The sequence below is a fragment of the Crocuta crocuta genome, unplaced genomic scaffold (genome assembly GCF_008692635.1).
Source record: "Crocuta crocuta isolate KB4526 unplaced genomic scaffold, BGI_CrCroc_1.0 scaffold229, whole genome shotgun sequence".
Lineage (NCBI taxonomy): Eukaryota > Metazoa > Chordata > Mammalia > Carnivora > Hyaenidae > Crocuta > Crocuta crocuta.
In genome coordinates, this window is record NW_027536464.1 from 7,502,519 (window position 1) to 7,529,695 (window position 27,177).

Consider the following 27,177-nt stretch of genomic DNA (forward strand, 5'->3'; position numbering starts at 1 on the left):
GACCTAAGCGAAAGTCGGACGCTTAACCGACTAAGCCACCCAGGCGACCCCTTATCCCCATTTCTAACTAGGCTATAATTAAGCAAGAGAGGGGGCCCTAAACTGCCTTCTCCCTGACAGAAGAAGCCAAAGCAGGATTTGTTAAAAGCTAGAAATCATTTTAAATATCATCACACCGTAAGGTAAGGACCTTACAGATTCAAAACAAAACAAAAAAACAAAACTGAGTTTCAAACAGATGAAATACCTTTAGCATCACCTGGTTTGTTAGTGACAGAGTTAAATCTCAAACTTAGATCTCCGAATTCTAAATTTTGGTTCTTCCCTTTTTATCACACTGTCAACTCGTAATTTTTTATGGATCTGTGGCTGACTTGACTTCTATTTTCCATTCAACCTGATAGCTACCTACAGTCCCCCTAACCAGAACCACTGAATCTAAAAATGAATCAGGGGCGCTTTGGCTGGCAACTCTTGATCTTGAGGTTGTGAGTTCAAGCCCCGCATTGGGTGTAGAGCTTATTATAAACAAACAAACAAACAAATAAAACATTTTTAAAAATAAATACGAATGAAATGAGAAGATGCACTTTGGACTCACACTGGGCCTTTGGGGGAAGGGGGCGGTGTGAAATAAACATTTAGCCTCTCAACCATTCTATGTACATCTAACCATTACATGATGCTGGTTTTGTTCCTGCCTTTTCACATTATTTATTATGTCTTTATAACAATTCTGTGAGTTAGACATTATTATCCGTTTTTAAAAAATAAAGTTGACACTCAGAGTGTTTAAAAGGATTTGCCCAAAGTCTCAACAAGCCAGCTAGGCGTTAGCCAATTAAGTGTTAAAGAAGATAATCATGAGGTCTTCCCTCTTAAAATGCATGAAAATGATTTCCATCATCTTAGTACCATTAGCAAACCTCTTTGCTCAAGTAACATGTATATTTAAATATAGAGGACTAATAACCATTTTAATAAGAAATAATGATTAATGTATTTCTGAGTAAATCAGCTTGAAAATGTAGAAAGCTACTCTGTTTAAAAAATTTGTTAATGTTTATTTATTTTTGAGAGACAGAGCGTGAGCCAGGGAGGGGCAGAGAAAGAGGGAGACACAGAATCCGAAACAGGCTCCAGGCTCTGAGCTGTCAGCACAGAACCCAACTCAGGGCTCAAAGCCATGAACCTTGAGATCATGACCTGAGCCAAAGTCAGACGCTTAACCAACTGAGCCACCCACGCACCCCGAACACTATTAATTAAAGTGAAGTTGAACATATGCACAAATATCTGCTAAGGGTTCACTGTGTGAAATTGTTTTCATGGAACTGGAACAAACACACTTTTCCAGAATCCCATGTGCTTGTCAAAATGGACCCAGGCCTGCTCCTATGTTGACTTTCCCACTCTAACTAACTGTTCAACCTGGAGTGACCTGCCCATCTTGACATGATGTCCTCATAGGTCCCCAAACTCAGGTCCACAAAATTTCCCAGGAGCCTCCCATCCATCAATACCCCTCCTTTCTCTGGACTGCAAGAGCCCTTCATGTTTTCCATATATTCTGCACACGTCCTTTTCAACTGAACTATTGACTTAACTTTGAGGTCAGCTCTTTTGCAGCCACACATTTCTCTGACTGACCACTTTCATGAATTAGTATAAACTTAGCTGTGTGTCCCAATAGTGCTTTTTCATTTAAGGAGTCAAACAGTCAGAGGTCAGCAGAGCAACTAGTAAGTTCATACAGACAAATCTAATGAACACAAATACAGCCTTACTAAGAGCACATTTTGAGGGATCTTGGTTCTTTGCTTGCCAGATGAGGAGTCTGGTGAGCAAAAACTTAGAGGCCATTCTAAGAGCAATGGCTTTGTGTGTCCAAGTTCAATGGTTATTTTGACTGCCATGATGCTGAAGAATTTGCAGAAGAAAAGCTAACTGATGGCATCATGGCTTTATCACAAAAGAAGGAAAGAATAATTGAAAGAAGCACACAGACACCATTCTACCTCAATCTTTCAGAGGACTCCAGTTAATTTGGAAGGCATCCACAGGCCATAGATAAAGAGACTTTCTCTTGGCTTTGGTAGTTACCAATGAGAAAAAAAATATGGGAAAGTGTTGAGTAGACTGTAACATTTGCATAACATGCATGTTTTTCTCATCATCTTCACCACCATATTGTTATTAGTATTGTGGGAGATAATACAGCACCAATTATATAAAATGTATTAGCCAATATTAAATTAAAATGGCATTACATTAAGGCTTTCACTTTCTCTAGAAAACTATGAATGTATAAGAGGTTCTTCTTTGATCAACTAAAGCCACTTGCCCTTCTTTTTCCCAAACTTCTCAAATTTCTTTGAATACAGGAAGACACCAACAGCGTTTGCATGCTCCTTTCCCAGAGAAAATCTTTCCCTTTCACAATTTCTTCTTCAATCTTAGGCCTCACCGAAGATTAACTCTCAACTTCCAGAATCCTGCTTATCTTTCAACAAAGACGTTCTTCTTCCCTTCCAGAAAGGCTTGAGTAAGTCCCAGCCTGAAAATATAGAGCCAGAAGCAGATCAATGTTTTGTGGAGCCCAAAGATTCTAGTTTGGCAGTTGGGAATGCTTCTTTTAAAAAAAGAATAGGGGCACCTGGGTGGCTCACTTAGTTGAATGTCCAACTCTTGATTTCAGCTCAGGTCATGATCTCAGGGTCGTGAGGCTGAGCCCGGTGCTGGGCTCCACAATTGGGTGTGGAGCCTGCTTAAAACTCTCTCTTTCCTCCTCCCTCTGCCCCTCCCTCACTCTCTTGTATGTGTGCACACGCTTTCTCAAAAATAAATAAACACATAAGTAATTTTTTAAAAACATAAAACTAGCTTAATTTTGCATGTTTTACCAAATTACATGCCCATGTGACACATCGTTGAGACCTCTGCAGGAATTTGAAAGGAGTCCTTATCAGTGAAGGTTCTGAGGTTTGCTTTGTTGTAAACCCATTTCTGCTGATGAATCTCTGCTAGAGCCGGAAAGTCCCCAAATGCAACGCTTGCTTTCTACATCCACGCTTCCCGCCACAAAAGCTCTAAACATCCATCAACAATAGCAATGACAACCCATTCTACCACAAGTAGCAGGGATGGACAAGTCAACCAATACTCATAATTATAAGCTACCTAGAATCTTCCACAGGGGCGTGGCATTTCTTCCCCAATTCTGCTGAAATCAGCTATTGGGCGTAGCCACTTCTACAGCCTGGGAGTAAAGCTTATCCTATAAACTATAACAGATGGAGACATGCACACAGATGGTTCAGAGCCTCAGCATAAATACGGGAAGCCATTTTGCTTTGTTTTCTAACCTTAAGGGAGTATCTTGGAACCTGGAACATAACCCAGGTAGGGACCTCACGAGTACGGTGACACGCTCACGAAATCACTACCATGAGTGTGGCCCCTCTGCGTGCATGTTGCTTACACTCAACCAGGACCTCAAAAGGAATGCAACTGAAACGTTTTGGGAAATTCTACTTTAAAGATTTTTCTGCAATAAATATGTATTACTTTTATAATAGAGGAAATAGTTCCAGTATTGAGAAGTACCCTCCAAAAAGCTTGGGTATTTTTAGGAGAATTTGCAAGCAATCTTGTGAATGAATTCAATGTGTTGGCCAGCATGTGAGGTCTTTTTGTACCTACTGGAGGATACCACCAGCACCCGCCCAAGCTTGAAAAAATATCAGAGTAATAATCATAAACGCCACAAAAACGTTGTGCATGTTAATTAACTTTGTAACACCTTGCCTGGGAAATATTTGCACCACAGAGACTTGGAAAGAAATATTGTGAAAAACGAGACTTGCACCAGACCTAGGCCTGATACAACACTCTAGAAATTGAGGTAGAAGAAATGGGGCCATCGCAAGTTTACAAGGAAAAATAACGCTTTGCTTCAAGAGTTTGGCTGTTTCAGGCACAAGGGTATCAGAGTTTCGCTCAGCGAAAAACTACCTTGCATTACTTCTTTTTTTTTAATGTTTATTTATTTATTTTTGAGAAAGAGAGAGCGAGCAGGGGAGGAGCAGAGAGAGAGGGAGACAAAGACTCTCAAGCAGGCTCGGAGCTGTTAGCGCAGAGCCCCATGTGGAGGCTCAAACCCACGAACCATGAGCGGAAGTCGTATGCTTACCCAACTGAGCCCCCCAGGCACCCCCCCCCTTTCTTCTTTACTTGCATCTGAAGATGTGGCTTGATTCTCATCTGAGAGCTCTTAAATCCTGAAAAGGATATAGGATCTCACATAGCTTTAGCCCAAATGACTCACTGGGGGCTAGGTTTCTTTACATTCCTTCACACTTGTAAATAGATCAAGTACTAATTTCCACTTATCTGAGAGCAGTTCTACCACATCATGTGAGAAAGATTTATTACACATAAAATTTTGAGCTGAAATTTTGCTAAGACTCCACAAAATTAAAAATGTATATTTGCATTCATGGACCATCTACCCCACCACTTCAATGGTCTTCTAGAAGTACTCCATTTGGGGGGCACCTGGGTGGCTCAGTCAGTTAAGCGTCCGACTTCCATCCAGGTCACGAGCTCATGGTTCGTGGGTTTGAGCCCCGTGTCGGGCTCTGTGCTGACAGCCAGCTCAGAGCCTGGAGCCTGTCTTCAGATTCTGTATCTCTCTCTCTCTCTGACCCTCCCCTGCTCATGATGTCTCTCTCTCTCTCAGAACTAAATAAAAACATTAAAATAATTTTTTAAAAAAAGAAGTATTCCATTTGGATAGTCAATTTTGGGTGAGTGAGGAAGGCTATCAACCCCCCCCACCCGCCACCCTCCCACTGTCACGTGCTTTGCTGAATAACCAGAGATGCCAAGAGAAAGAACTCTAAGCATGAGAATCACCACAAAGATGTGGCACTAGGAAAGAAAATGATTTCTTCTACATTAAAGACGTGAAGGTCTACACCAGGGACCAGCCAGGCACAAACCACTGTCTATATTTGCATGTCCTGTGATCTAAGGATGTTTTTTTACTTTTTTAAATGGTTGGGGGAGGGGGAGGATCCAAAGAAGCATAACATCAGGGGCGCCTGGGCAGCTCAGTGGGTTAACTGTCTGACTTCAGCTCGGGTCATGATCTTGCAGTTTGTGAGTTCGAGTCCTGCATCAGGCTCTGAGCTGTCGTGCTGACAGCTCAGAGTCTGGAGCCTGCTTCAGATTCTGCATCTCCCTCACTCTCTGCCCCNTGGCTGTCGCCCCACTCCCTAATCCTATGCCCTGATGCCCCGTACACCACTCCCGTCCTTTTTATCTAAATAGCCACCGCCAGGGCAGCAACNCGGCTGTCGCCCCACTCCCTAATCCTATGCCCTGATGCCCCATACACCACTCCCGTCCTTTTTATCTAAATAGCCACCGCCAGGGCAGCAACTTTACCAATGCGATAAACAAGGAAGCTAGAGGCAGCACAAAAGAAAGACGTATTTTATTCTCAGGATCCTGGTCTCAACCCAGATGGTCTGTTGGGCACGTTGCCTAAACTGTATTACTCTCATATTCCCCATTTGTAAAGGAGTAATAGCAACCCACAGGTGATTATGAGGAACAAATTTACAGGGATATTAACAGTCTCTGGAAAATGTAGAGTACTTACAGAAATGTAAAATAAAGGTAAGTTATGGTGTTGAAGTATAAAATGTACATCCTGGGGGCGCCTGGGTGGCTTAGTCGGTTAAGCGTCTGACTTTCGCTTAGGTCATGATCTCGCAGTTCGTGGGTTCAAGCCCCGCGTCGGGCTCTGTGCTGCCTGCCAGCTCAGAGCCTGGAGCCTATTTCAGAGTCTGTGTCTCCCTCTCTCTCTGACCTTCCCCTGCTCATGCTGTCTCTCTCTCTCTCTCTCTCCTAGAAATAAATAAAAATATTTTGAAAAAATGTACATCCTGGTTGGACATTCGTATGCTAACTTTCTCAAACGCTAAAACACGGTGGGATGTGATTCAAGGATTCAACACTTCATGCTAAGGAAGACCCAGCATATCAATCAGTCTAGATGATGTACCACCAGAAATTGCAATAAAACAAGCTGTCAAAGCTTGTTTTAGACACACGCTCCTTTTCCCAGGGAGAAAACAAAAAGGTCAATGTTTTTCATAACTTTGGCACAAAACTTTTCTCTAATTTTACACTCATTTACTCACAAAATGCCATTTCGTGCCCACTCCATTTCTAAGGCTGTGCAAAGCAATGCATGCAAAAAGGTGAACAGGACAGAGCTCATGCCCTAACAAATATCAGATTTTTTAAATCTGACATCCAATCTCCAGGAAACGGCAGTTGCAAATTTTTTTTTTTGGAGAGTTTCACTTCACGTTTTCAGTCAGACATGTTGACGGTTAACCAGATTACAAGTGGACTCCCAATCCCAGCTTGTGTTCAGTAGATATATTCTTTGCTGGGGAGATGGCAAGGGGCTGGCTGTCAGAGTCTTGTCTCACCCTTACATTCAGATTGGGTTAGTTGGATTGAAATATGCTGGTCTATCCTGACATGCTTCCTTCTACAGTAAGCACCATCAATGCTTAAAACATACGAGGTTACCCTGAAGGTCTGAAATTCAGGGACTCTTATATGTCAAGAAAGACCTTGGTTTCCCAGAGTCTCCGAGTATTATACAAAGGCATCTCTGAGACCCATCTCTGGGTCTGCCCCGACAGTGATGGCGACATCAATGCCATGATTACTTAAGATGCAAGAGAGTATCGAGGCTGGCTGAGAACGCCCAAAGATCTCTTCGAGATCTTATTTTCATAGGATTTTCCTATCACTGTAGGGTATGAGCATATCAAACACCTCAGTAATACCAAAACACATGTATCACAGAATGCCGTGTGCCTAGGATCTACTATTAAACATTCTATTCTCAACTCAGCTGAGCATGTTGCAACATTAATAGAAACAGAGATTGTGTTTGGTTCAACAGCCAAACACATCTACAGATTTCACTGGAGAAAGAGGGAATGTATAGTCTCCAAAAACATGAGCCATGGGATCTGAGTTTAACACTGAGAATGAGTCAGGCACTCCCACCCTCAAGGTATATGGTAGAAAATGTCAGCCCTGCCTAAATGTGATCAAAGTCACAAGGAGATGGGGGTGGGGGGTAATCCTTCCTGCTGGGGAGTCTGCATTAGGTGATAAAATCTTAGCATCGTTGATAAGGGGGAATATTGTGCAAATCATCTATCAATACCAATGCCTGCATCAGAATCACCTGAGGTGTTTGAGGAAAATGACCACGTCTAAGCCCTTCCCCAGTTCTGCAAACTCCAAACCACCTGAAACTGATCCAGAAATACTCTTTTAAGCAAGGAACCCAGAAATTCTTTGTAATAATAAATAGCATTTGTGTAGCATGTACCATGTCAGTCAATGTTCTGAGCATTTTACATACACTAACTCAGGTTCTCATATGTATGACTGGTAGATTCCATGAAGTTGGTGAAGCACTGGGCTAGAGTTTAGAGTCACATGCGGAGAGTCATGTGACTCTGGCTCTGTCATTTTTCTGGCACTATGGCCCTCGATGGGCAACTTAATCTCCCCCAACCCCAAGGACCTCCTGTGTAAAACAAGGGTGATAATTCCTACTTTGCATGGTGTTGTGATGATGGCACTTCTTTTCTCCTTCTTGGGGGGTGGGGGTAGAAGGGGATGACGGCATAGCTGATACACATAAAGCACAAACTAACACTCTGGAACTCCTCTGTGAACTGACAGAGTGCACACTTTCTTACAACCTGAGCTCAAGTGCATTTGAGAAAACATTCCTAACTGGGCAGTGATGATATATATTCATATATATGCTCAGTCATAATCCTTACGCACAGTTGCGAGAGCCTAACTTGAGAATGAGCAATCACCTCCCCTATGGCTCGTGCCGGGGTCCTGTCATTGGAAACCTCGGAGCCCACGGACTCCTTTCTTCCTTCTGGGATTGGGGGTGTGCCAGAACCCATCACATTCCGCCTCCTCTTGAGTGTTTTCACGGTTTCCACGAAGGACTTCTTCTGCTCACAGAAAACCATTCTTCCCTCCACCCAGCCTCAAGGACGGTGCTCACCAGCCCCTGGAAGATTCCCTGATCCCCGCTGGACCTCCTCACCTCTGCTAATGCTGCTCTTCCTCTCCAAGCCCCCACCCCACCCCCACTCCCCACCCTGAGGTCCCTCCTTGATCCCTGGGCTCACACCGAGGAAGGCTCCCTCTCACTCCCTCTCCACTCCCACCCACCGAGACAGTCCCCCCTGGCCACAAAGACCCCCTAACCTCCTCCAGGCTCTGCAGGGAGACTCCGAAACTGCTCTTTGTTTTCTCTACTGCCAGGAATTAACTTTCCTTCCCTAGTAGCCTGGAAGTCTCCATTTCTCATAAACACAAAATAAAAATCCTGTGTCTTACAGTGATGCTTAAACTGACAGTGTTTTACGTGTCCTTTTCCTAAACTACTCAGGACGTGAATACCAGGGAAAGTAACCCGACTCCATCTCAGAAAGCCGGCATTGAATTTGATGAACTGGCTCTCCATTTTGAAATTTTACACTGTCCCCAGGCTGACTCTCCCTCAAAGCACAGATGTGGCCACCCAACTCTAAACTCTAAACTTTGACTCAACCTGCAGCGCTGAAATGGCTCCGGTAGCCTGGAGATACTTTTGTTTCAGAAGGCAAGTTGCAGACAGTAAATATAACTAGTAATAGTTACAACATGCGTATAACCTGCTAGTAAAATCTAGAAAATACTCACAGAATGAGCACACAACAGGGGCAACAGGCCACAGGCTACTTTTTGGTGAGGAAAAACAGTACTAAATGGGNGGGGGGGGGGGGGGGAAACTTCCACAAAGATACACACTTGAAACCGTCTACACTTCGTTTAAATGTCTCCGAGTGCCTTCTCCCAACGGGGACTCAGTCAATATTGCTTCAAGAAATGGCTCAGCATGTTTAGACCTTCAGAATTTCTAATGCTTCACCCTCTTTGTCTGCCTATCGGAGTTGTGCACATCCTAGTCATTCAAGATGGATTGGGATTTGTTCCTTTGCTTTTAACTCATGCAGCCAAACATAAAGGGCCAATTAATAATACACTTTCATGTTTTCAGCGTTTGTACAAGCCTGGGACAGTTATTTTTTTCTGCCCCAACAGCAACCAGAAAAAGTGAAAACCTGCAAGGCTAGTGAATTTTTATTTTTTTTTTATTTTTATTTTTTTTGGCTAGTGAATTTTTAAATAATTCTTTGAGGCTTTATCACGCACACTACGGGGACTCCTGTTGTCCGTGATCTCCACCGAGCAACTGCCTATTTTCCAGACACTACTGCAAAGTCACCCGTCATTTTGTGTAGGAAAGGTCACCAAACGAACTACCTGTCTCCACTCATCTGTTTGAAAGCCCGGGGGCCATGCACGCCGTGGCCACCGATCCCAAAGTCCCACTGCGATATTTTTCCAGGAAACAATGAGGAGTCCCGGGGACCCCTGGGGGCCTTTGGCATCTGAGAGCTGCGGGGAGCCCGGGGCCCTCAGGGCTGGAAGGCTCGTGGCCTCTCGGGAAGGCACTTTGGTGGCCGCGGGGAGCCGCCTGCACCGCGGGCCTCTGTCGCGCCCTGGCTCGGAGCGTTCCCACACCAGCGGGCTGTGGGAACCCAGGCGGGGACAGAGGAGCCTTGTAACGGGGACAAACGAAGCTTCTCGGGGAGAAGAGAGGAAAAAAAAATTCAGGGAAGAGGAATATTCGAGAGACAGCCTTCCATCCTAAAACCGACTTGGTTTTCCCGAGCACTCTGNAAGAGAGCTGGTGCGTCTAAACCTGGAGTATTTCATCTGCAAAGTGGGCATATTTCCCTGCCAGCATTGTTTTTGACGATTAAACTACATAATATATGTGAAGCTTTATTTTCCTACAACAGCTACTGCTACTATTATTATTACTCCGTGTTAATTATAAGTGAGAAAAATTTTTATTCCATTATTTAAAAACCTTTAATAAATATTATAGGGTAATTTTTAAAAAACTGAATACCTTGCCACAAATTCATTTAAATACAAAGCTTATATTCAGAGCCTGAAGGATGGCCTCCCCCCCTCCTTTTCATTGACCTAGAGATAAACTTTGACCCCTTGTTTGATAATCACATTTTTCTGAAGATGCCTTGTTCCTTTCAAGAACAGCAGCTTGACCCCCCGAATCTGGAAACTGACATGCTTCAGTCTACCTCTTTCCTCCCTCTTAGGCCTGACAGCAAGAACCTTTAACCTTTAGACTCGATTCCTAAACCTTGTATATTGTTTGCAATGAGAGAATATTTGGGGACAGATGGAGAATTTGCCTCCTTCTAAGTTTCATTGGGTTGCTGACTATATCTTTCAAAAGCGTGGCTCTGAAATTCAGTTCTTAAACAAAATGCTCTTACTGGTAATACTGAGATTTTTTTTTTCTATTTTTTTTTCTGAGTTTTATTCTCTTGGGTCAAATCTGGGATTGACTGCATGGCACTGATTTAACTCACACTATAAAAATCTCAGCCCCTGAGGCACACCGTGAAGTGAGCCGCTAAACTGACCTCAACCAGAAAACTGGAATAAGGAAACTTTTTCCCGCAGGTTGAAACTTCCATGGCTTCCTCAAAAAACAATTAAAATGTAAAATTTTCCTCAACCAAAGGTATCCTATATTTTACCTTAGCCACAGCAGCTGAGCTCTACTTACCAGGAATGATTTGTGGGAAAGCAAAAACCTGCTCTTACTGCTTCTAAATGAACACACACATACTTGTAAGCAATCAACACCATTTATCCAACAAAAAATCATTGTTGAATAAACCCATTCCCCACTTCCGGCTATGTTCTGAGATGGAAATTCCTATTTTCTGGAATCGTATTACATTAAAGACAGGAATCACATTGCTCCTGCCTGTTTTATCTCTAGATCAAAAGATACAACCACAAGATTGTACAAAGCCAAGAAGCACTTTGCAGGTAATACATGATATATCAAATATAAAGACTAGGCATGGCGTTATACCAATCGACCTCTATTAAGAACATCAAAATAAAAGGTATTTATAATTCCTAGTCCAAACGGAGAAATGACACTGAGAAATAACGCTGATTGTGTTTAGAGAAAGAAAATGCAAGTGCCCATATTTTTTAAAGTATTTCAAAGCCAGAGCTCGTGCTACAGAATTCAACACTTTTGTCTTTTTCCTTTTTGTTTTAATGGGGGGAGGGGGGGAATCTCATAGCTTGTGCCTTAGAATCAGAAGTTTAGTATTCTGGAGTGATCGTTCTTACAGATACTCGGTAGGAATTTGTTTGATCTGAAGGTAAAGTGCTGGTTCAGTCTGATTGGCCTCAATGAGGTTCTTTTCTCTACTGACTACCAGCTCTCCGTGACCTTGGATCAGTCACTTAACTTCTCTGAGCCTTGCTTTCTTCATCTCTGAGGTGGGAAACGTAACGCCTTTGTGCAGCTCATCACAACATTGAAACGGCTAATAAAAACTACATGTTAAAGAACTATAGTAAAATGAAGCATTATAATTACCATTGTTGGATTGTGACAGTTGTACTGAGCTAGATTTCTATTTTTAAGTTAAGAAATAAAAAAAACTACTTTCCATTTACATGTGGCTGTCTTCCAATACCATATGGTCTTAGTGGAGGAACAAGAAAAATCTTTCTGGCAACGTATACTTTAGGAATAATGCTTTTCTTAGCACCATTGAAGAACCACCTAGAACAAGCTAGACTCTGTATGAGTGAATTCATGTCGCCACAAACGCGTAGCACTGTATCTTCAATGCAGTGCAGCCTCAACGCGAAATTCCTCAAATTGCTTAACTGATAAGCTTTAACCTTGGTATTCATATCAACATAGAGTTTTTAAGGAGGAACCTGAATGAAGCAGACTTATCTAGCCCGAAGTTTCCAAAAGCAGGTCGACACACTGAACTATTCTGGCAGACCTGGCATGCCCATGACAAGCTGCCTAACTGTGCAGGATGATCAGTTTTAACAGCCTCCCAGAAAGTCCAGAAGTTTTACAGCAATCTCTGCCAATCCGAGAGTCACGTGTTGAATCCTTGATTATGTTTGAGATTCACATGTTGAATCATTGGTAAGTGTTTACTGGGAATTCTGTTCTTAATGTTAGAAAGTGGGTAGGGAAAAAAAAACGTGTTTCATACCTGGCATATGTGTCAATCTCTGTAAAACATTCAATGTTCACTGGAACTTGGCAAAGAAATTCTAGACTCGGAGGAAAGGATACCAAGATTATAACATCTCTCTCCTTATCCCTTTCTGAAGCGGAGCAAGGGGTGGTTTTCTTTCTTCATTCGAAACCAGAAAAAAAAAAAAAGCGAAGCTTCCTGCCATCTACTTCCCTCCCTGAGTTTCTGATATTTTAGCTTTTAATTCATGGGCCAGAACACTGACCTGGAAACCCTTAATATTGCACATTTACAAGTGTTTTTGAAAGGACCCAAGGACTTAAAACCATATAAATTTAATAAATGATAAAAAAGCCAAGGGTAGATTGACCTGGTCTTCATGAACATGCATCAAATACCTTCCTTGTTCTCCGAGATCGATTTTAAATGTTGCATGACAAATGCAGGAAGCAGGTGAAATGCATGGTGATTCAAAGTTCATCTCTGGGGTAGACAGGACTTTCCTCAACCTCTCTGACTTACAGCCAAACATTTCACCAAAACCAAGCACTTACCCAGAGGAAGAATTGGTCATAGAACGACATTCCCCATTTGGTCGATAATTTTATGAATTTTATATGTAATAGAAATAGATTCATTTTATTATCACTGTCTGATTTCTAAAAGTTTTAACAACCAAAACAAAATAGCTTTCAATAAATAAATTCTTCCCAGGAGAAATCATTAGTAGATATAGACAAATGTATGTGGAAAAGCAGCGGAATGGTTACAAACAATTTCGAAAAAGAAGAAGTTGAAGGAATTACATTAGTGGATTGTTGTGTTTTGTTTTGTTTGTTTTGTTTTTTACATTAGTGGATCTTAAGAATTACTACGAAACTATAGTGGTCAAGACACTGTGGTGTTAGCAAAAGGATAAGCACAGAAATCAATGGAACAGAATAAAGTAGAGAAAGAGACCTATACAAATATGGCCAGTTGATTTTGACAAAAGAGCAAATGCAATTCAGTGAAGAAAGGACAGTCTTTTCAACAAATGGTGTTTGAACAATTGGACATGCAAAAGCAAAAAATAAATAAACAAACCCTGCCCTATACATAAAGCCACAGGCTAGCATTGATCAAAGATGGATCCTAGACCTAAATGTAAAATCTGTACTTTATACAAGAAAATCTTCATGACCAGAGGCTAGGCAAAAAGTTCTTAGATGTGATGCTGAAAAACACAGCCATAAAATTAAAAATTGACAAACTGAATTACATTGAAAACAAAACTTTTGTGCTGCAAAAGACACTTGGAAGAATTAAAAAAAAAAAAAACAAGCTAGAGACAGAGAGAAAACATTAGCAGATCATGTATTTGACAAAGGACTTGTATCCAGAATATAAAAAGAACTCTCAGAATTTAACAATAAGAAAACAAAACAGCAATTTAGAAACGAGCAAAGGAGTTGAAATAGACACTCACAAAAGAGAATATACGGGGGGCAAAAAAGCACATGAAAAGATGTTCTATATCATTAGCCATTAGGAAAATGTGAATTAAAACCATGATTGGGTTTCACAGCACATCTGTTAGAGTTAAGATTAAAAAAAAACAAAACAAAACATACTGACAATACCAAGGCCTGGCATGGATGTAGAGCAACTAGAATGTTGGTGTATTGCTGGTAGATTTCAGACTGGCACAGCCATGGTGGAAAACAGCTGGGCAGTTTCTTACAAAGTTAGAAAGTTAAATAAACACTTAACATGTGACCTGACAATTCCACAACTTGGGGCTTACTAAAGAGAAATGAAACTTGTGTTCACACAATACCTTTACACAAATATTTATAGCAGCTCTGTTCATAATGAACAAAGACTGGAAGTAGCCCCAATGTTCCTCAGCAGGTGAATGGATAAAACAGCTATGACATATCCATTCAACTGAATATTATTCAGCAAGAAAAAAGAATAAAGTGTTGGCACACGCAATGACTTGCGTGAATCTCAAAATAATTACACTACATGAAAAAAGCCAATCTTTAAAAGCTACATATTGTGTGGTTAGATTTATAGGATTTTTTTTTTTTTAATTTTCGTAATTTGAGAGAGAGAGCAGGTGCACACACAAGCAGGTGGAGTGGTGGAGGGAGAGAGAGAGAGAGTGAGGGAGAGACAGAGAATCCCAAGCAGGGTCCATACTCAATGCAGAGCCCAATGCAGGGCTCGATCCCACAATTCTGGCATCATAACGTGAGCCGAAATCAAGAGTCCAATGTTCGACTGTATCACCCAGGCAGCCCAATTTATAGAATATTCTTAAAAGACCAAAACAACATTGATGGACAACAGATTAGTGGTTTCCAGGAGTTAGGGGCAGGAGGAGGGTGTGATGTGAAGGGGATAGCAGAGAGACTTTTAGAAGGTGACAGAACCACTCCCTGCTCTGATTGTGGTGCCAGTAACATGAATTTATATATGTGTTAAAATCCCAAAAGAGAACAAGCACACACATGTTCATAGCAGCAGTATCCATAATAGCCAAAAGGTGGAAACAGTCCAAAAGTCCACCAATGGATGAACGGGTAAACAAATTGTGGTATGTGCATACAGTGGAGCATTATTCGGCCATAAAGAGGGATGAGGTACCGATATATACTACAGTATGGATGAACCTCGAAAACATTATGCTAAATGAAAAAAGCCAACCATAGGAGATCATATGTGCTATGATTCCATTTATATAAGATATCCTATGATCTCACTTATGTAAAATAAAAACTATTCCAGAATAGTTAGGGACATTGAGACAGAAGACATATTGGTGGTTACTAGGGACTCGGGAACATTTCCTTAAGGGTACAGGCTCTCATCCTTTTGGGGGGATGAAAATGTTTGGGAAGTAGACAAATCTGCTGGCTGCACTACATCACGAATGTACTAAATGCCACTGAATTGTTCTATGTTCTCTGAATTTCACAAATACAAGAAATCCAAGAAAGTCTATTTTACTATATGACAATTTCATAACAATAAATTTGACGTCCAATAAAAAGAAGGAAACTATAAAAATGCAATGACTTGGTAACTCCTGGCTCCAATTACCTCCTTGAACAGAGCATAAAAGAAGAGTAAAGATGTTACATTCTAGAGGGCTTCCCATTTCTGTCCATTAGGCTCCCTTCTTCCTGAAAAAGTTCCTGCAAAATGGTCACTCAAAGGAGGATTTTTTTTGGTCCAATTAAAAAAAAACTCAACTGTATGAAATTCATTTTCATTTCAAACAGCACATACTTAACAACGATGTTAACCTGACCTACCTATTGGGACAGCAGGGATGGACCTTGAAGGCATGACCCTAAGTGAACTAAGTCAGACAAAGACAAATGATCTTACTTTTACGTGGGATCTAAAAAAGTCAAATTCATAGAAACAGAGACCAGAATGGCAGTTACCAGGGGCTGGAGGGTGAGGGGAACGGGAAGATGTAAGAATACAAACTTCCAATTATAAGTTAAATCAGCTCTAGGATCTAATGCACCACATAGCGATTATAGTTAATATTATATGCTTGAAAGCTGCTAAGAAAGTAGATCATCAATGTTCTCATCACAAAAAAGAAATAGTGAACAGGCGACGTGCCGGAGGTGTTAGCTAAGCTATGGTGGTAATCATTTTGCAATACATAGATGTGTATCAAACCGTCGTGGTAGATACTTCAAACTTCCACAGTGTTATCTGTCAATTAAATCTCAATAAAGCTGGGGGGAATAGTGACCTACCTAGCCTTTGGAAAATGTGGTTGTGTTTAGAGTATATTGCCTATTCATTTGTAACAGAAGAGAGATGAAAAGAAAAGAGTGTATTTTGCCTTTTGTAAAATGTTTATTTCTGAGAGAGAGAGACAGCTTGAGCAGGGGAGGGGCAGAGCAAGAGGGAGACACAGAATCCGAAGCAGGCTCCAATCTCTGAGCTGTCAGCACAGAGCCCGACGCGGGGCTCGAACTCCCTGACAGCGAGATCATGATCTGAGCCAAAGTCCGATGATCAGTGGACTGAGCCACCCAGGCGCCCCTTATTTTGCCTCTTAAGGCTGAAGAATTCTGGTGACAGGACCCCTTTTTGTCTTCAGATGCTTGTCAATTCCCACCTACACTTTGTGTTTGGCTGCTCCTTGTCTTTGCCCATGCTGTTCCCTCTGCCTTTAATGCCCTTCCTCTTCGGTGCTTTTAGCTCTGGTCAACTCCTAGTCATCTTCTAAAACTCAGCCGTGAGATCTTCTCCAGGAAGCATCCCTGAATCTGGGGATGACCAAACAATTTTCTCCTGCATTCCCACAGTGCCTCGGGCTTTACAAGCCCTTCAGTGGGTGATTGGCAGTGATCTGCTCATGAGACCGTTCTCCCCACGCACCCCCCAAGGCAATAGGCTTCTGAAGAAGAGGGGACATATCTTGTTCATCATTAGTCTTTCCAGTAACTACCGTAGAGTAGACATTCGATAAGTGTGGTTGGTTTGTGCAGATTGTTGTGTGTTTCTCATAAGACAATCTGAATTGGTGTCTGAACAAGTTCTAGTCTCTCCTCATTCACGCAGGTTGTTACCCTTGCTTTATGATAAATTCCGATTCTTCAGGTTCTATATTTTCCCAGCGGTTCTAAATTAGCTTTGGGTGGACTTCTAGTATGTAGAACAAGGTTTTTCTTTTGTTTTAGAATACCAGAAGCTAGGGGCGCCTGGGTGGCTCAGTCGGTTAAGCGTCCAACTTCAGCTCAGGTCATGATCTCGCAGTTCGTGGGTTCGAGCCCCGCGTCGGGTTCTGTGCTGGCAGCTCAGGACCTGGAGCCTGTTTCAGATTCCATGTCTCCCTCTCTCTCTGCCCCTCCCCCACTCATGCTCTGTCTCAAAAATAAACTTAAAAAATTAAAAAAAAAAAAAACACCAAAAGTTAGGACATTTGGCAAGTCAGACTTTAAACAATTCCAGAACAGGAAGATGGTTTTGACTTCTTTAGCTCGTGTACTCACACGTAGAATCTGACAGAGCAGCTAGAATTCTCAGTTAATGCCTGTGAATGAATCAAAGTCTTACCCAACAAATCAGGAACGTAAGCCATCTCCTCCCCCTGGTGCCTACCAAGGGTTTCTCTCCAAGGGTTTAAAGGCAGAACAAAGCCAACAATGCTGGAAATATCCAGTAGCTGACCTAGGTTTTAAAGGACCCCTTTTTTTCTTAAAATTTTATTTTAGAGAGAGAGATCGCATACACAAGCAGGAGAGACAGAGAGAGAGAGAGAGAGAGTGAGTGAGAGAATCTCAAGCAGGCTCCATGCTTAGTGCAGAGCCCGATGCAGGGCTTGATCCCATGACTCTGGGGTCATGACCTGAGCCAAAACCAAGAATCAGATGCTCAATCAACTGAGCCACCCAGGTGCCTCTTTGAAAGACTTTCTTTTTCTTCTTCTTTTTTTAATGTTTATTATTTTTGAGAAAGAGAGAGAGAGAGATAGCACATGAGAAGGGGAGGGGCAAAGAGAGAGGGAGACACAGAATCTGAAGCAGACTCCAGGCTCTGAGCTGTCAGCACAGAGCCCGACGTGGGGCTTGAACTCACAAACTGTGAGATCATGAGCTAAGCTGAAGTCAGATACTTAACTAACTAAGCCACCCAGGTTCTCCTGAAAGACTTTCTTTTTAAAATAGATTTACAAACACAGGAAACAACAGGTGTTGGCAAGGATGCAGAGAAAGGATGGGGTGCCTGGGTGGCTTAGTCGGTTAAGCGTCCGACTTTCGCTTAGGTCATGATCTCGCGGTTCGTGGGTTCGAGCCCCGCGTCGGGCTCTGTGCTGACTGCCAGCTCAGAGCCTGGAGCCTGTTTCAGTCTGTGACTCCCTCTCTCTCTGACCCTCCCCTGCTTACACTGTCTCTCTCTCTCTCTCTCTCTCTCCTAGAAATAATTAAAAAAAAAAAAAAAGGATGCAGAGAAAGGAAAACCCTTTTACACCATCAGTGGAAATGCAAACTGGTGCAGCCACTCTGGAAAACAGTATGGAGGTTCCTCAAAAAGTTAAAAGTAGAACTACCCTATCATCCAGCAATTTCACTACTAGGTATTTATCCAAAAGAAACCAAAATTACTGATTTAAAGGGATACATCTACCCTGATGTTTATAGCAACATATCAAAAATAGCCAAATTATGGAAAGAGCCCAAATGTCCATTGACAGATGAATGGAGAGAGGATACATGGTATACATATACAATAGAATATTACTCGGCCATAAAAAAGAATGAAATCTTGCCATTTGCAACCATGTGGATGGAGCTAGAGAGTATTATGCTAAGTGAAATAAATCAGTCAGAAAAAGACAAACACCATATGAGTTCACTCGTATGTGAAATTTAAGACACAAAACAGATGAATGGGAGAGGCAGACCAGAAAACAGACTCAGAGAACAAACTGATGGTTGCTGGAGGAGAGGTGGACAGGGAGACAGGTTAAATGGACGATGGGTATTAAGGAGAGCACTTGTGATAGACATCGGGTGTTGTGCATAAGTGGTGAATCACGAGACCCTACACATGAATGTTACTCTATATGTTAACGGACAGGAATTTAAATAAAAACTTGAAAAGAAATGAAATAAGTAAAATAAAATAAAATAAAATAAAAGTGAACTGAAATAAAAATATATTTACAAATACAAAATCCAGGTACAAAGTGAATAGTCACTTAGAATGGGGGAAAAATCACGGTAAGTTAGGGGCTCCCCCATGGTGTCTATCTGCCCAGGCGATTTGCAAGGAACGCTTACGCAGAAACCATCATGACTGCATCCTGGTTTCCTCTCCTCACCTAGAACACCTTACGACACCCAGCAAACTGCCCACACTCTCAGGGGTTCAAGGACGTTCCTGGGAATCTCGCCTCTGAGCCACACCCCACAAGTAAGTTCACCAAGACAATGTCTGATGCTTACTGAGGGGCACTGCGGGTCAATCACAATGCTATATGGCAAATACTATAACTGGCCCCTTTTCATAAATCTACCAGTTGCAGAGGCGCTAAGGCCACTCCCTGAAAACAGACCCCGTCTTCAACACTTGTTCGATGTGGCTTGTCTCCCCAGAAGCCACAACCCAGTTAAGCAGTGTGGCAGTTGGGACCCAGTTAAGCAGTGGGCAGTAAGTTCTGGAGTCAGACAAACCCGGACTCTGAGCCCAGAACTGCCTTTACAATATGCATTACTCAACCTCTCTAAACTTCTGCACCCTTAGCTATAAAGTAGGATGCACATTCTCATTATGGCTTTGTTGGTATCTGTCTGGCCCCTAAAGGGCTGACTGTCAATTCAGGGATAAATTCTAATTGGGGGGAACCATTAAAACCAATAGATCCCAAAGATCACACAGATTCCAGGAATTCCCTATGTGCTTCTCGGATGCAGCTTTGCAACGACAGAACTAGGTTGGTAGCGTTATAAACCTAAGAAAGCACATGGCGTTGAACCTGTTTATAGCAGGAGCTACAAGTGGAATTACTATAACTCTGCTCTGTAAGCTAGAGTCAGCCTTTAGGATCTAAATTCACCAAGGAAGAGGCAGAGCACCTGAAATGATTTATCTTCACTTCCGAACCACAGTCCCACCTAAGGGAGCACGTGATCCTCGTAATCCAGGCAGGTGGGCAAATTTAAAATGGGAGGGAAACAGGATCACAAACTGCTCTTCCCCTTTGCGGTTCCCCAGCCTTCACTTTCTGAAACAGAAACTGGGGGGTTCATGTGGGAAAAGGAGTAAGAAACAGAGACTAGAAAGGTAAACGCTGGTGGAAATTCGTAATACACCCAGGAGTGGGGGGAGCATGGTGACAGCAAAGCCCCGGTCTTCCTACAGAGCTGATTTTTTAAAAATATTTTTTGTTATTTATTTCTAGGAGAGAGAGAGAGACAGCGTGAGCAGGGGAGGGTCAGAGAGAGAGGGAGTCACAGACTGAAACAGGCTCCAGGCTCTGAGCTGGCAGTCAGCACAGAGCCCGATGCGGGGCTCGAACCCACGAACCGCGAGATCATGACCTAAGCAAAAGTCGGACGCTTAACCAACTAAGCCACCCAGGCACCCCATAGCTGATTTTTTTTTTAATGCTTTATTTATTTCTGAGAGAGAGAGAGAGACAGCGTGAGCAGGGGAGGGTCAGAGAGAGAGGGAGATACAGAATCCCAAACAGCTTCCAGGCTCTGAGCTGGCTGTCAGCCCAGAGCCTGACGCGGGGCTCGAACCCACAAACTGTGAGATCATGACCCGAGCCAAAGTCGGACGCTTAACCCACTGAATCACCCAGGTGCCCCCATGAGAGCTGATTCTGATCTGAAAGGTACATCAGTATTTTCAGTATTCTAGGATCACAGAGATTTCCTAAATCTTTCCAGGTACTATGATTTTTAATCACTCCGAAAAAGAACATGCGAAGGAGTCCTTTGAAAAAAGAAATGCCCTCCTTCTAGAAGTAGAAAAGTTTCCATGGCTAGTACTGGTGAAATGTCCTGGCTCATTTATTCTATTTCTACTGCCTGTGCTTCTCCTCACTTTGCAATTATTGTTTCCTTGGGTTTTTTAATTATTATTTGGGGTTTGGGGGGTACTTTCCTCCCACGACACCTAAGGGAATTTACAAATTCACCTAGTTGAATTTCAAATTCACATAAGCTGCCACTGTTCTGTTGACTTGTTTCTGTGGTGGAAGACACCTCTTACCCCCTCAAACATTATTCTGTCTTAGCATTAAACAGGACAAGGATGGATCATGTGTTGGTTGACTCTACTATACAGCTCAAGTCGCTACTAAATTCAAAAATTAACCGTTATCGTTTGTTTCTCTAGTTTTGTATACAAACCATCACTGGTGACCCCCAAATCAAGATTTTTTTTTTTAAAGGAGAGTTTTCAAGCACCAGGGTATGACTGGTGTGTTAAAAGGCAGAGTGATGAAGTACTTATTTCCATAATGGACTTTTTACAAAGGGCAGAAACGTTTATATTAATAGCTACGTTCTGGAACAGTATGTCAAAAAGCTGGGTAACAGATCCTTCAGATCTATTACCATCCCTCCAAACAAAATCCATTATGCACAAACGCAACATCAAACGACAGTGTGCAACAGCCCATGTTACAAATAATCCGAACAGTCCTCAGGGGCCTCTTTAAAAGCCGACCTCTGCGTTTTGTGATTCAGAGACACCGCGGGCTCGACCTATCTGCAGACATTTACACAGGTGCTTGGGGCTTCCTCTCTCACCTCTCCACCCCTGGGGAAGCCTGGAAATCTTTTTAAAATGAGTTGGCTCACACTTTCAAAGTAGCGCTCCGTTAACGCTTTGTGTCTTTCATAACGACCGATAAAAGTGGAATCCAAAATTATCCCTGCTCGACACTCTAATAGAAACCAATCCAGCCTCCCATCAGAGCCCAGGCCCTGCCTCCCCCTCACCCCTCCAGGTGACGTCTGCAACCCGGGCTGGGCCTCGGCCAGNCAATGGGGGAAGCTAAGAGACCAATCCGACTTCACTCTGAATCTCCTCTTCTCCACGGGGGCAGAGTGGAGTGTTGGCCAAATCCTTCGTATTATTTAAGCACAGCTTTTGCTGGCTACATTTTTTTTTTCCTAAAGAAGAACTTTCCTAGATGGGTAAACATGTTTGTCTTTAAGGGTTGTTAAAGAAGAAACCCGGCATGGTTCGGCCAGCTCCAGATGAAACGAGTTAAGTGATTCTCCGGCATGCTAATGTTTGAAAATGCCATATTTGTGCCATATTTGGGCTTTTTACTAGGAACGCGACTTCAATGCGGCCCCCGCCCCCCTCCAGCCTCCTCTCACCGCCCCCCCTCCTCCTTTATGTATATATGTTGCATAATTATGGAGCAGTGAGTATTTATCACCTTTTCTGGGCAGTAAGCAGAAAGAAATACAATACCATTACTTCCAGTTACTGCCTTTCCCAAGATAATTAGGTAACACAGCAGAGGGAGCCTCCGTGGGCCTAATGCTGTCCAAGTTAAGTGATTGACATGGCTCTGTCTGGCTGCTCTATTAACTGTTTCATTTTGTTGCTATTTGCAGTTTGCTTGGCTAATACTCCGAACAAATACAGACTGTTTCTTTAGCCCCTTTTTTCTCTTTGACCTTCTCCTGCCCATTTTCTTTGACTCACTTCAAACTGCCTTGAAAAGGCCTGTTGAATACACACAGTCCATCAGAGGCCCAGGTCCATCCCTACCCTTGCCCTGAATGCCTTACTTCAAAGATGGGCCGCATTCTTTAATTGCCCTTTGAATTAATATCAAAGGGTCACAATGCGAGTGCCAAAAGAGAAAGGGGCTTTAATGAAGCGAAGAGCTGCCATTCATTTGCAGATAAGCACGTTTTTATGCCTGAATGGTCACCGCGGCTGAAGGCTTGGGGAGGGGGAGGCTGTCCGGAGAGGTCTTTTCCTTAAGTAGCGATTAGTTCAAACAAACAAGAGTAAACAAATAAAAAAAAAAGTCTACAAACAGAGACAACAGAAAATAAATAATAAGGCTAACTTCGGGAGCCGGCACGTCCCCTCCCAAACATCCGTTTAAAAAAAAAAACAAAAACCTCTGCATGTAGTTAGCAAATCCATTCACTCTTCTTAATCCCATATTTCAACACTGAAATTCCAAGGGCAGCACTCACAAGGAGATAAAGTATTTCCACTTTGTGCCGCAGGTAACACCGAGGTAAAATGGGAAGGCTATAAAATGAGGGGGGAGGGGGGGAAACGTAACTTTTCTCAAAAAAAGAAAAGAAAAGAAAGAAAGAAAAATGTCCCAGTGCTCAGGACATAGTTACTCTGGATGTGAACATTTGTGTTGAAATTATTGATGCTTCACTAACCCTCCCAGCACAGAGAATTTAGTTGGAGTCTAAGATAGTATAACACTTGTATCCATCAGTCATCTCTAGATGTAGATGAGATGTGTCCCAGGGAAATCACCATTGGGTGGCCGCTGCCTTCATCTGTCCCCTCGTGATACTGAAGCTGCAACAATAGACTGAGCCTACTGGCAGTGCTGGAGTGCTTCAACAGAAGGTGAAATACTGCTCAAATCATAAGTGATCCCAGTGAAAGAGTAAACCATGCTTCTCCTCTCCATCATTCTCCTTTTGGAGAGGCTGGTGATGAAGGAAGGACATTAGTCCCAGTGAATTATCATCAGCTCAGACAGTACCCGTGGAGCCCGGCTACAAAGTGGATGGCTAGACACAACATTCGGACCATCGCCCGGACTTTCTCTCGTGGGCGGATGCCCGCTAAACAGAGTTTAGGTTACTCTCCGTGGTGTAACAAGGAAGGTCCTTGTCCACATGTTACACAGCCTCCGACAGTGAGATGCCGATTTTGAATTAGGTCAAGAGAAAGAGAGAGAGGGAGGGCACTCGCTTATCTTTGAAGAAATCAAAACCATCTTCTCTTCCCTGGCCTTATTTTCCATGAGCTTGTCCATCTGGTTCATAGTTGTCAGAACCGAGGGAGAAAAGGGCAGCAAATAAATGTCAGAGAGGCAGTCAATCTGCATAAATCTCCAACTCCTTCCAGAGAAACTCCTTCCTGGCCTGCTGGGCCTTCTAATCTTGTGACATGAGCCAACAGGCATGAGAACAATGTGCAAATCAAAAGCCTTATTTTGCCCAAATCCAAACCCCTAACAGCACTTTCTCCCATCCCGCTTTTCAACCCGAAATGCACCAGGGTGCTGCTTTGCAGTAAAGCAGTGTGATCTCCACAGCGAGGTCCCTTCTGTCCTGGATACGGAAGGAATTCTGTGTATTTTGGACTGACCACAGGAAGATCCACTTAATTCTTATTCGACCGTGCCCTGAGAAAGCATTAAGGCAACTCAATCAGCTCCCAAATCTTGTTTCAATCAGTACAAAAGCAAGGAGCAGATTAGAAGTAAATAATACTTCATATTTGTTCAGAACTTCGAATGTGTTCAGGGCCACTACTATATGCAAAGCTTGCAGGTAGCGGAGCAAATATCATCACTTCCACCTCCGAAGAATCCAGATCAGAGTGGCTAGCGAGTTTCCCTTGATCACACAGCTAGTTAAGAGGGTTGAGGTTTTTGGCTCAAAAAGGAAAGTCACTTAATCCCAAAGTCTTTCATGGAATCACAGTTATATCTGGTGCAGAATTAGATTTCGGCAGTCCAAGGTGCTCTGCTTTTTTTTACCAACATCCACAAACAGAATAAACTTCAAGACACTGCAGAGCCAGCTTAATGGGCCACGAGAGAAATGTCTGGACCCTGTATTTCGATTTCATCATACAGTTGCAACCACTGATTAGCTCCATTCATACAAAACAATAATAGCGATGCCAACAGTAATGATTATACTTTGCATTTATCCAGGGCTTTACACCTACCAGTGTTTTCACACCCACTATCTGATGTCATTCTGTTCTTTTCGGATAGGGGAAAAATGTTTTCACTTTAATTTCAAGTGCCTAGGAATGAAGCCACATGAATCTCTAATACGCCCTGGTGTCAGGTGAAGTAAAGCATTGGGAAGTTTTCAAATCGAAACAGCCTTCTCCCTAAAGCGGCCCAAGTAATAGGTTTCTTATTTCCTATGTAACTCTCAATAAAACTAAGGGGCATTCGATACGCATGTACAATTTATATTCCCAAGGGACAGATCGTTCATGCTGGCATTCTCTTCTCCAGCCACCTTCCCATTCACAGCTGGAAAAGGAGTTTCCGAAATTCAGGTCCAGGGGAAACACCCCCCTCTGAACCTTACCCTGCAAAGCGCCAAAATGCAATATGAGTGCTGCCCCCAACTTCACAAATAGCTGTTTTATTAAAGGGCTTTCCTAGACGTAAGTGGAAGTCTTGTCCAGAGGCCAGCTGGACCTCTGTCCCGAAGGTTTTCACTTTGTCTCTCTCACCAAGTCATAATCACAGAGCTGCTGGCTTTGCACACCGCCCTCCAAACAGACAACCTGGCCCAGAGATCTGATGAATATTTAGTGCCGGCGACACAGCCGCACAGCTCCTAACTCTGTCTCCCCGTTAGGAATCAGAAGCACGCTTGCAAAAAGCTCTCACCTTCCGTGAAGAAAACGCAGAGCAGCCTGTCCTGAAATGTGCAAACTTAACAAAAGTTGCATTCGCTTGGCTTCTTAAAACACGTGAAGTCTACCTCTTCCGCTCTCGCCACTTCTCCCCAAAACCAGCGCGGAGTAAGTGTGGTGTCAACGAAAGAGGCTTAGAGGGGAAGAAAATGTGATCTAAACAAACCTCTAGGAGCAGACATCCTGCTCAATTGGGAAGGCTTCAATGGGAAACATTTGTTATGAAGTAATAAGAATTTGCATAATTTTGGGGAAGACTGTTTTCAAAGTCATTCTCTTTTTCACCTGCTTAGGCCTTTGCCGTGTATGGCTTTGGTTAAGTTTTGTTGATGGAGGCTCATGTTTAACCAACTGTTTTTAATTTACAAATTAAACTTGTCAGAAGTAGAAATCCTTCCCTTGGAACTCTTCCAATATGTCAAGAATTAATTCTAATGAAAACGGCATTGCCTAAATGCAGGATGGCCAGTCACTTATTTTATTTACACAAAGTCCTTCTCAGTTTCTTTGATAAAAGCAGCTAAATCTTTTTCCTCTTTCATGTTTTGTCAGCACTTGATTTCTTTTGTCCCTTGGCTATTTGCCTAGCTGTGGACAATGAGACAGGAAGAATAGAAGCAGATTGTTGGAATGGCCCTCAATAAACCTAATTATGACATGTTGACTGCCCTCACCATGACACAGTCAAGGGACCCAGGCTTATTCAATTACCCTTGCCAGGTTTCCCTTTCAGACCTAAAGTTATCCTTTGACTGTTTGTATTTCTGAACAGTATTCATGTTCATTGTGAAAGAAAATCCCCCGGACTTTGAGGGGTTTTTAAGTTGATGCTGTTATTGTAGCTAATTTTTATTAACTGAATGATAACATGATAAAGAAATAGACTTTTGTTATGTAATAAGAACAAATCAGTGTGTGCTGAAAGTTACACCTCTCTTTCCTTTCTCTTCCAGCCAGCCTAGCAGGACATGCATCCTGAATTAATAAACAAAATAATTTCTTCAACCTGCATGTCCCTTACAACATGATACGGAGTCGAGCTCCACAGAACGGGACCGATGCTTCGATGTGATTCTTCTTAACTCAAAAATAATAATGACAGGATGGGGGGGGTGTGTGCGTTTTGTTGTGTTTTCCTTTTTAAGCACTGAGAAGGTTCTTTGCCCTATTAACACCAGAGAACATACGTTCATTGATACCTTTACGCCAACAGCTATTTCTTCAGCTGTTTGAGATAAACAGGATGAACAGTATTTAATTAAAACTCTGGCTGCTGGTTGGACAAGCCCTTTCCTCCTCGAACAGATTGTTCAAGAGATCACGCCAGTGGTTCCCGCAAAGCCAGTGTATAAAAGCTGTGTGTCAAGTGAACAAAAGAGTGGAAAAATGAAGGAATGCCAAAAATCAGCTCGTGATTCATCCTAGCTTTTAAGTCAACTAGGTCTGATAGAATTAATATTCAATTGTATTTAAAGCTGCACAAAGCTTAGCAAGAACAATTGTTTTGTAAGTTACAGCACCTCTGGGTAATTTCTTTTTTTTTTTCTTTCTTTTAATTTTCTGCTGAGAAACTCATTGTTCTTTCTAGGTAATGTGGTAGCCCTTCGGACAATAAGAGAATAAAAGTTCAACCACAATATGACAAAGTAGGTGCTATAATTTCTTAAATTTGTTCGTCAGCTCATTTCCTTTGTTAGAAAATTCCCATCATTTGAATAAAAGCAAGTCTAAATTGTAATCTGCCCTGCTAGTGAATTCGGAGTTTGGCGTTTATTTGCTT

The 27,177-nt window shown here is 42.5% G+C and overlaps 1 protein-coding gene across 1 annotated transcript in view; it reads right to left on the minus strand.

The window, feature by feature from the left end:
- Positions 1–27,177, minus strand: part of PAX3 (paired box 3) — a 237,387-nt gene that overhangs the window by 188,385 nt on the left and 21,825 nt on the right. The window contains 3 exon segments of the mRNA XM_077748573.1: positions 6,705–6,710; positions 16,388–16,466; positions 26,647–26,685. Of these exon segments, the coding sequence (XP_077604699.1) occupies positions 6,705–6,710; positions 16,388–16,466; positions 26,647–26,685 (124 nt within the window).